Below are 11,645 nucleotides of genomic sequence, written 5' to 3' on the forward strand. Positions count from 1 at the left end.
TGTAATTATATAGTCATTTCCTTCAATATTTCTCAAAATCTTTACTGTAACAATATTATCAAATTATGTACCTATTACACAAAACAAACCTAAATTCAATGACTTGGTACATAATTCTTCGATTTTATGAGCTACAGATTTATAAAAAATTGTAATCGTAATTTCGGCGTTTGCTCAAAATCTTTGTTAATAAATGATTATCTCTTGATAATTTGTTTTTCTTTTATTTTATTATGTTTTAAATTAGTGCAATTTTTGTAATCATACACTAATATTTTTTTGGGGCATACACACGAAACATACTTTGTCTTTTTTAATACCTACTCATAAAATCAATCCTAGTTGAAGTTATAGATTATTGTCACGTCTTTATCTTAATACCAACTTAATAATAATAGTACCACAATCAATTAACTTAAAGCTTCAAACTTGCAAGAGTAGTATAATTATATTTACGCATCAAAATAATATTAAGTTGTTATGAACTAATTTTATCCACTTATTTCTAGTATCGATAACTTAAGTCACGTAACTTTTAACTAGGTACAGAAATTGGTAACTTTCGAAAAATTATAGAAATTACGAAGTTTTTTCTTACTTAGTAGTTATTCTATTTTTACCAAGTTCTGAAAGTTGCGTGTTATTTTAGAGGGTCAATGGCCTAAGCCCCCATTGATCGAAGCACCCATGGCCGAAGCCCCCGATTCGGTTAGTTAAATGCAATTTTCGGGGGCGTCGGCTACAGATGCTTCGACGAATGGGGGCCTATGCCACCGATCCATTTTAGATTGTTTATTTGTTCAAGTCACTATTGTGATGGAATGTGTTTTTTTTTGTAATTATGGTGCGAAGGAGCGTTTGAGTTCTGTGATTGATTTTAAGCCCCAATAAAGATTATGAATTTATATTTTTCTTGTTTCTTTTTATGAAGTCCTGTCTTAAACAGGTTCTTACAGACGAAAGGTCTAGAGAAAACGAACTGTGGTTGGTGAAAGCTTAAGTTATTTGAATATGTATTCGAAAAGGTTGGTAGAGAACCGTAAACCGTAAAAAGTACTTATCAAAATATTTTTATTTGAAAGATGTAACGATACGACGATCCTGGATAATTGCCGCAAAATGACGCCTGATTCCATAATTTATCTTGAGTTGTAACAAGCTAACTAAAAAATACCTAAGTGTACTTTTCCATATTATATCCAGAGAGTCCTAAACCCATTAAAAACCCTTAATTTTGAGTACGTATGTAGTTACGTTTTAGGGTTGAACACTTACTGAGCTCAACAGGTCCCACTAATTGATTCCGACGCATCTTCGAGTGGAGTGCCTCCCGGGATCTCGATAATCCTCCCACATAGGTACCTACTCTGTTCAAGGGTGCTGGAGTGAATTGGTCTTGTAAAATTGAGGTGTTGGGTACTAGGAGGGTCTCAAGTAATTTGGTCTTGATATGTCTCGGGAAAACGTGGCAGAAAAATAGACACATACATACCTAGCTGTCTCCATAAGTGCCTAGTAGGTACCTATTAGGGCTTCTAAAGGTCTAAAGGCCTGCAAGTGTACCTACATTTTAAGGGTTTTGAAAGGCGCCGCGCCGCCCAAAACGAAATCTTGGTTCTTAGATATAAACACAATCATATGACCCACACAATCATATGACTTTTTGGGTGTGATGTAAAAATTGTAAAATGAATGAGGCCGGCGGGACGACTTATGTCTCACCATCCTTAAATCATTATTATTAAAAAAATAACCACTTACATACAGGTAGGTTGCTTAGGTATCTTTTGTAAAACAATGATAGGTAATTTTTATTTTTTTTTTAAATATGAGAATTATTAGTTAGGTACTTACCTTTTGTAGACTTAGGTGTCGGAATTAGGTATTATGTTTGTATGTAAGAATTTGTGTTTTCTCAGGAAAAACCTTTCTACATACACACATACTCTAATACATCCCTACTTCTATTACAGATCCCTTACACGTGCATGTAGGTATAGCTATGTTATCCCACAGCTATGCACCGAGTGAGAGCACCTCAGCGGCCGTCACTAATTGATTCCGAGCGTCTTCATTACGCCTAGTACCAACGTGTTCTAAGCCTGAGCTCACACTACGCTAAGCCCATAGCTGTTTTAACTACCTAGTAGGACTTGGATCTAGTTTTTATATTTCTTGTTTCAGTTCTTGATATTCTTTTTGGTTTCCGTACGTGTTTGAATTTATTTTTTAACCGATTTCCCAAAAAATATTTTATTTGTTTGGTCGTCCGTATTTCGGTCGTTTACCATCTAATTTGATAGATTTTTTTTAGTCTAAAAGGTTCTAACTAACTCCCAAAGTGGTCCAGGATCTGATCATGGAAACCCTGGAAAATCGAGGGCAACTCTCAAAATTTGTAGGCATGCGTAGAGTAGTTACAGACGTAGGTCTCACAATGGAAAGCCTGAAAAAACAAGCGCAACTGTCGAAAATAGGGTAAGATTTCTGTCTGATAACATTATTAAACAGTGAAGGTTTAGAGCTGACCAGGAAACTTGCTGAAAGAAGAATTAAATATGTGACTTTCCCATGTGGACACAGCTTTTACATAAAAGTGAGGAGGAAAAATGTGTTGAGCGATTATTTCGTCCAATATAAAGAGATGAGACCGCTTTGTGGATTATGATAATTGCAACTGCGGTAGGTAATATAATTGGATGGGGTCCATAACGAAGTCTGTCAAATTGCGTGTCCATTCATTGAAAAAGGTTTGGAGCAAATTGCATTCCGGATTAGATGTGTAGTTTTGGCTAAAAATGCTTGGTCTTAGTGACTGGGAAACAGCTGGTGTTAAGCCATTTTATCCCCAACCCTTTGGTTTTTGCAAAATGGTGACGTTTTGTACATAAAGTAGTTAGGCTCCAATAGCTATGTTGTCTAAAATAGATATAATGTAACTTACCTACTATAAGTTTCAATGCGTCATCATACATTTTCCAAACAAATAAGAAACATATCATAGATTCATCTGATCAACCGCAAGTTATTAACTTAGGGACCCAAACCCTTCGGGGCTCAGAAACTCAGAATTATTATAACAAAACGGTACAGTAACAAAAATATTACTTATATGAAATCCCTTACAAATCAAATTATTACAAAATACTTCCCCACATAATGAAATCCTGGAAATTCCTTCAGCTCGATTGGTAATATTATGATACTAGTTTTGGTACGCGGTTTTACTATAAGTTTCTCTCCAGCTTTTTTGGACAAAACTCATTTGCATGCCACATTTCATAGATTTAGCACATAATGGGTAGCCGGATGATTCGAAAAAGTTACAGCGCCCCGGGTACCTACCTATAAACGATTGAAGAAGGAATATGGTGAGTTTTAGGCAAGTAAAAAGTCTGATATTATTTTACGCTGCACCCATAGCCAAACAAGCGTGCTAGAATCATGTGTTGCAATGTAGCCTTTAGTACCTACTCAATGCTGGATAGACTTTCTGGCTTTTAACTTTTTTTTTATCGACTGTCAAACACAGGTGACACACTGAAGAGTCTTTGGGAATTTTTTTTCATCTCCTTCCTATTAAGAGAAAGTGAGAACATACGTCATCACAAAAGCCACCTCTCGACATCAAGCAATGCAACCCCAGTTCGAATTTCGAATCTAAGCAATGGCGGCGGCCGGCATCAATAATTGCACGCGCAGTGAAAAACATTAAAAAAAACTGTGAATTAAGACTACCAGTGATATTGTGTAGTGATCTCCTTATTCCCAGCATACGGTGAGTACCTAGCTATTAATCCTTATAGCCTGTTTCTAGCAAGACATCTTATCGACGCGTTCCCGGCTGGACGCTAAACTCGTTCACAAACAAACACACATTATTTTAATTTATCATTACATAGGCTTACTTATGACTACATACAGGGTAGTTTCTCATATGTCTCGGGGCAAGGGCTGGTAACGAAGGGTCCGTCGAGACAACACAATCAGGTATAAGATCAATTACGTAGGCCTCACTGGAATCAATTAGAGATGTATCGTGATGTGATCAGATGGATAGGCCAGGAGTCCGGTACTAGGATGTATATTGTAGGTACCTATTGTTAAGAAGCTTTTGTGCTTACCTTGCGCCCGCGATTCCACTAGCATCTTCATGGAATTTCCCCATCACCCGACTGAAAAGTTGGCCATGTTCTTCTCCATGGTAACACTATCTCTGTTTCAATTGATTGATTACGTAACATGTACACAGTTACATTGGCATGAGACTGGACCTAGATCATAGATCAAATTTTATGCAATATTTTCAGGTCTTGTTTTTGGTTTTATCACTAACATGCGAAATGTTTTGATTTATCATAGATATAGTTTCAAATGTAGGTACCTACGAAATTAAAATCCTACCCGTTTTTAATATCCTACTTTGTAAAAACAGCACAATTTTAATTAATTTGCAAAGCCAGCTCTCGGGCTAAAAGCAGTCGCGTGGAAGAAAACCATGAAATGATAGGGAAAAACTTGTTTTTATGGGAAAGGATTACACAGCAAGTATGAGCCAAATACACTGAATAAGTTATTTTTGGCTGACTAGTATCTACTAGGCACGTATCGCGTGTGTAGGTATATTTATCCTTTCAGTTTATATTGAGCCAGGACCCACTGACATTGCTAGTAGCCCATCTGCCACCTAGAATAGCTAGATAATACTTTGATTGGATTATCCTAAAAATTGCCGGACCACATCACGTCCAATATACAATTACAGTAAAGTTCTTTAACTAACGCGATATTGAAATTAATGTCCACATCAAAATGTATAACAATACTCTTAAAATTCATCCTGTAAATTTTAGGTATAAAATTAATATCCTCTAAAATCCGTCATTTTCACTATTCAAAGAAAATCCCGAGATCCTTATCTCAGTTCTGAACAAACTTAATTTATCAGAAGACCAACGAAATGTATTTAAACATCAGATTACGTACCTAGGGCGTGTAATTTTTCACGTTGGGCACTAATTAAAGTGCCATTAGCAACCCCATAAAATATAATAAATTAGCGAACTTTCTCGGTTCTCAATAGAATTATTTTACGAATGAATTAACAGGTATTCATTAGTAGGGTGTTTATGGATTTGTAAGGAAATGAGATAATAATTTGTTTGTATCGGCTTGTAGATCTTTAATTACTTTATGAATGACTTTCGGGGTTTTGGTGTTATTAATCTTGTTGCGGTTTTCGAGACATTTAATTTTCAATCTATTCTGTGGGTTTCATCGAGTATCGTTGCCGAATCTATGCTTTATAAAGCTGAAGAGTTTCCTTCTTTGTGTGAACACGCTACCTAATCTAAGAAACTGGCTGATGCGATTTGCAAAATTCTTTCATTGTTACATACGAAGCCTATTTATCGAGGAAGGCTGTATTTGGGCTACTTTTGATTAGGATTCGCGGAGTAGTCTTATGAATCTTTCAAACTTTGATAACCTATGTAACGTCCCTGAACTGCTGATTAAAGCAATGGTTTGACATCGACCGGATGAAGGGTACTTGTGTTATTGTACCTATTTATTTATTTAGGAGAATATCCAAGTAATTTTTGCAAGACAAATCGTACCCTTTTCTTTGGCTTACTGCCAATAATATTAACAGAACTAAAACCGTGTAATATCCCACGAAATCGCTTAACGGCAGTCACTCCAGTTTCCTATCTCGGCCCAGTTTTTGTTAAGACAAACAGAATGAATTATAGTACTTTGTTTTGATCTCTCTATTGTCTTTAGCAAGTTAATTCGATTGTACGAAAGATAAAAGATTATTGGTTCTTTATGGAGTAAAGATCTTTCGAACTTCCAGTTGTTCGGAAATGAGTTATGCGAATTGAAGGTATTTTTCTTTGTTTTTAATTTACTGGGTATTAAAATATTTTGCATTGAAGGCTATTGTGAACTTGGTGAAAGGGCGTGCTGTATAATGCAATTTTACGAGAAAAGTTCTTATTTAATTAACCCTAATTAAATTTCAATAAATGAACTTGACTTCAACTTTGCTTTTATGTTCGCGATCCCTACTAATATTATAAACGCGAAAGTAACTCTGTCTGTTACGCTTTCACATCTAAACCACTGAACTGATTTTAATAAAATTTGCTACAGAGATAGAGTTGACATTGAGAAAGAACATAGTTTTTATCCCGGACTTTTGAAGAGTTCTCTTGGAATTGCGATATAACCGACGCGGGCGAAGCCGCGGGCGGAAGCTAGTTCTTAATACGTTGAAAAAATACTCAACACAAATAAATAACTCATTTATAAAATATGGTGTAGTTAACAAGATGAATAAGTACTCCATTTCCATTCATTCAACAGCTAGGTACTTAAAAACAAAACACTACACATAGTCGTCAGTCTTGCTCAAAGGAAACATTGTCCAGACACTTAACGCAAGTCCCCAATCTCCCAAGACACATTGTACTACATAACAGCAAAGGGCTTTATGCTTAGAGTGTTAAACAACTGGACACGACGTTGTCAAGCCGTCCCTTTTGTCAAAAGTATGGAAGGAATAGCTCAAACAGTTTGCGAAAAATCACTTTGCATTTCCGAAGTTGGCTATTTCAAGTTTCTCATTTCATGTGAATATCAGCAAATAAGTTCATATGCTGATATTGTTTTTGACTATTGTCAAGGTAATAGAAGCCAATTTCCTGAGAAGCAAGGCTTAGCGACAAGCTCTGAATGAATAAGTGCTCAAAGAGTTAATGGCTAACTTCAGTATCGCAAAGTTATTTGGCTGGACCTGCAGTAGCGGTGCCAAATTTTTTAATTACGACCTTCCAAGTGCGTCAAGTTTATTTATTTTTATCTTGTTAATGCGTATTTTATAAGTGAGCGTTGTTGCGATGCCTGGCCCCTTGCATTTAAAATGGCAGACTTTGGCATAGAGATTAATTTGTGCGGCTCCATTTAGTTGCAAGTTCTAAGGCCTTATGTAATTAAGTCTCCCAACAATATGGGGACATTGGGGACTAGGGGATTATAAGTGGTGCATAAAAGGATTAGGGATGGAATATTTTGTCGTATTATGGTTTATTTTGAAAATTCTTGGACGAAGTTTTGTGTCCATGTTTCTGGTTAAAGTGATGTTCAGATTACTTTGAGGTTTGTATGTAAGTAGGTAGGTATTAATGTGAAAGAGCAACCGTTTTTTTTAATTCAAATAAATAAAAGTTATCTGTTTTGCGATTTTGTATAGAAAATATGTGGAAGTTATATTATTATTCCTCAAATACCTATGACTGACTAAAATTAGACTAGAAAAACACGTTTTCATGAAAACACTGAGAAATACTTCTACTACCTACTACCCCTATGTCCTTTGTTATGTTCTTCCTTATGTATTTTTATACGCAATCCCCTATGTACTCCCTTACTTACACCCTTTTTACCTACTCCGTTGTATACTCCTATGTAACTTCTACAAACCTCCCTGTATCCTCATTTGGACAGTGCATCGTCATCGAGTGCAGCGCTCATTAATATTGCATTAGCAGATACAGACGAACGGTATTCAGCGCCGATCATTACAGCTGTGGGATACAACGCGTCTGAAGGGTCGTTATCTACTGTATGTTGAGTTTTATTCAGGTACTAGCTTCTGCCAGCGGTTTCACCCGCATCCCGTGGGAACCTCTGCACGGACCCGAATAAAAAGTAGCCTATAGCCTTCCTCGATAAAAGGGCTATCTAATACTGAAAGGATTTTTCAAATCGGACCAGTAGTTCCTGAAATTAGCGCGTTCAAGCAAACAAACTCTTCAGTTTTATAATATTAGTATAGATGAGGTTCTGTATGTAGTGTTAACCGGATGCTGTAGAAACTGTTTCGCGAACTTGCATTAAAAGTAATCTACATATATCATTCTTCGACCATGTGCTATGTAACACTGATTGATTAATTGAGTCCGTTCCCGAGATTACGTGCTCAGCAAACAAACTTGTGTGTTGTAATTTATGTTGCATGTATATCTACGATTTAAAGACGGTTTCCGTAAAGAATGAATGAAAAGAGTGTAATATTAATATTTTAAGTTTTTATAATACAAACAGAAAATGAATATTTAAGTACAAAATTATTAACATACTTGCCTGGATGAATTTGCAGTATCATTTCAGAATTACGCTGACCAAAAGATAAAATAATTTAAAATATTCAATCAAAATGAAACAAAAGCATTGTTAAAGCGTTCCAAAAGTATCAATATGCAGATAAATTATTTATATCGCAAATATTGGGAAATGGCTTTCACCAGCGGTTTCACTCGCTTTCCGAGAGAACTTCTGTCCACGTCCAGATCAAAAGTAGCTTTTGTCCTTCTCAGGGCCGACACACAAGGGCCAAAGCCTGCCAAGGCTGCGGGATTGTTCGAAAGAGTTACCGCGGTCCTCGTACATAAAGGCCTTAAGAAGCAACATTGTGGTAATTTGATGAATTCTCAAAAAAAGGCTTCAGGTTATCTAGAGACACAGACAGAGTTACTTTTGCATTTACAATATTTATAAGGTTAAATATGAAAAATATTGTACATTCAAACAAATTATCTAGTTTATTCAAATCCGCACTTTTTGATGCACTGTATCCAAATCACCTTTTCTTCGTGGCTTCATATGTGATTCGCAATTTGCCCTTGAGTAAAATCTTCATACGACTGCTCCCAATATTCGACCTATCTATCGGTTGGTTTCCTCACTACAGATACAAAGACAACTCTGTCAAACTGTGTAAGAGGGCAAAGTCACAATTCTATCTCCAGTAACCAAATCAACAGATAGTTAGTTTATTGAAGTTGGTGTTCAGTGCATGTTCTGCAGCATGATGATGGAATACGTAACTATGGTGGAAGCAAGAGAAACCAGTAGAGTATACTCGATGGTGAAGAATTGGACTGCATGGAATTTAATCGGTCTGGTTATGAGGAGGTTGCGGAAATGTTCTAAGGTAGTCGTCAGGCTGTTAGCTGAAATGGAGAAAATAACAAACATTATTAGGTTTATTGTTATGGGAGATGAACAAAATAGCAGGGTGCATATTTTTGCATAGGTTTTCAAATCTTAGCTACAAGATACCTACAATCTGGCATTTAACTTTTTTATTTGTACGTCTTTACTCATTGATCACTTTATTTTCCTTTGTCGACTTAAACGTCTTCTAAGGAAGAAGAGCTTATATTTTTCCTTTCCAAAGAAGCAAAGAGTTTTAAATATTGTCTTGCGCTCATCTACATTACTTTTAACACTTACTAGACCTCCAACCGTCCTAATTTCAACTTCAGCCTTATCCTCATTATAATAAGACCCATAATCCCATACTCACAATTCTTCTTATTGACCAGCACCAAGTCTATAATGTTCAGTATCCTGTCGCTCTGTTTGTACGTCTGTTCGCATCTGTACACTATGATGAGCGAAACTGCTCCCCAGTTAAGAAATTTGATCATGCTGGCGAACGATAGCAAGCGGGAACTGCCGTTTGGGGGTACCTGTATGTCAATCAAAGTCGTTGGTTATTGAGACTTCGGGATTATTTGAATGAGTTACCGCGGCCCTAGTACATAAAGGGCTTAAAAAGAAACATGATGGGTTTTAGTCAGTAAGAGTGACACTCCCTAAAATGTAATCAATAATAGGTACAGTTCTTGTTTGCCGTTCAGAAGTTGTCTTCCAGTGTCTTCGAAATAGTATTTTTGACTTTTATTATCTAAGAAATGAAATAACAAAAGACTCACCATTGCACCAGTCGTAAATCTGATGAACAAGTTCGACAACTTGATCATATTCACCAGAAAGTTAATGCAGAGTATTAAAAACTGCAAAATAAAAGTATCCAATATGAGTCACATTTAAAAAACGTGTAAGATGTTATTAGTAATGAGTCTTTGGGTCTAATAATTTCTACAAACCACAATTGTTCTAAAAGACAATTCGTTTTTAGGGCTCCGTACCCAAATGGTAAAACGGGACCCTATTGTTTTCGCTCCTCTGTCCGTCCGCCCGTCTGTCTGTCACCAGGCTGTATCTCATGAACCGTGCTAGCTAGAGAGTTGACATTTTCACAGATGATGTACCTACATATTTTTGCTGCTGTTGCTGCTATAACAACAAATAATGAAAACTAGAATAAAATAAATATTTTGGGGGCTCCAATACAACAAACGTGATTTTTTTGTTCATTTTCTAAATAATGGTACGGAACCCTTCGTGCGAGATTCCGACTTAGCCGGTTTTTAGAAAACTGCAAAAACATCGACTTATGTACTAACATAACGAAAAGCTAGTCTTCCTATCTTCACTTTACTTACCCGTAAACCATACTTGCCATTCAAGTAGTATGCTTGTTCCACCAGAAGAAGGTAGCATCTATTGAAGCCAATAACTTCAGTGAAACGACTGTAGTTGAGGGTCTTCAAGGAATCTACCCGACACCTTCCAGAATCTGTCTTGGTAGCCCAAGTTTTATCATCCTCATTGGGTATTACTTGGTTCGGACAATTGTAGTAGCTCTGTTAAATTAAGCGCCAGTAGTTTTATTTCAATTAAATATTCAAAACATAGCAAATTTCCAAGTGTGGATTTCTGGGAAAAACTAGCTAGATCAAAATAGATTTGTTCACATTGAAATGTCTGGCTACGCTTAATCATATTCGTGCAGCACTTGTTTTATGAAGAACGCAAAAAATATAATTTAAATATGCTACATACCTCAAGAAGTTCTTTCATCGACTTCAGACGATATTCTAACTGTACCATGTGACAAACCCCATCCAAAGCAGTAAGCATACTCAAGAAAAAATAAAAATTGTTCAACGAGAGCAAAAGGGATGAAGACGATTGGTAACCATCAGCCCAACTGATGTGATCAATTGTGGCACTAATCACGAACATTATCATGGAGATCCAAATAATATTCAAGATCAATCTTCGAATTTCATCATAGGAATTCATGCCTAACAACTGATCAATGTGGTCGAAAGACTTAAAATACTTCAAGTAGTTGTCTCTGCCAGTCTTGTTGATAGAAACTAAATCAACGATATACTCAATATAACCTATAATGTAGGTCAATTGTATAACATCAACGAATGTGAGAGAAGAGAAATTTTGCACGAAGGAGTCCCACCGATCAAAATTGGTGATCAAAAAGAGAACGTTGACGAAAGCTAGAACAGTGACGTAGATTATATTTTTGGTTAACGACCACGATGATTTTAATTCTCCATTTTCTCGGTAGATACATGATAAGTTGAATATTCTTAGCAGCCAGTTTACTGGTGCTATAGTGTAAAATGTATCTTTAATGATTTTATTAGCCACTGTTATTTTCATACTGTCTTCTTTGCCGTGTTCACGTTTAATATCTCATGGTTGTTGTTTGTCATTCTTTTTATAGTCGTATTGTCAATATTGGCACCACTTAACACTATTAAATTAATTGCTTGAAAGGTTATTTGTTTGTTATTATTCAAATTAATGTTTTTTCACATGCGGTATGTACAATTCATTTGGTGTTTGTAATAATACTGTCCTCACTTGTAACATTCAGTTTGACTATAATTTGATATGCGTGTTCTTTTTGTCGTAATATTATT

The 11,645-nt window shown here is 36.0% G+C and overlaps 1 protein-coding gene across 1 annotated transcript; it reads right to left on the bottom strand.

Annotated features, from left to right (window-relative positions):
• Positions 1–8,853: 8,853 nt before the first annotated feature.
• Positions 8,854–11,382, bottom strand: LOC110376239 (uncharacterized). Its single transcript, XM_049845341.2, has 5 exons — positions 10,759–11,382; positions 10,359–10,559; positions 9,786–9,866; positions 9,374–9,539; positions 8,854–9,017 (listed from the first exon to the last, which is right to left on the bottom strand). Exons 1-5 carry the CDS (start codon positions 11,380–11,382, stop codon positions 8,854–8,856), a joined length of 1,236 nt encoding a protein of 411 aa, XP_049701298.2.
• Between the last annotated feature and the right edge of the window lie 263 nt (positions 11,383–11,645).

Source organism: Helicoverpa armigera, chromosome 15, assembly GCF_030705265.1.
Source record: "Helicoverpa armigera isolate CAAS_96S chromosome 15, ASM3070526v1, whole genome shotgun sequence".
NCBI classification, from domain to species: Eukaryota; Metazoa; Arthropoda; class Insecta; order Lepidoptera; family Noctuidae; genus Helicoverpa; species Helicoverpa armigera.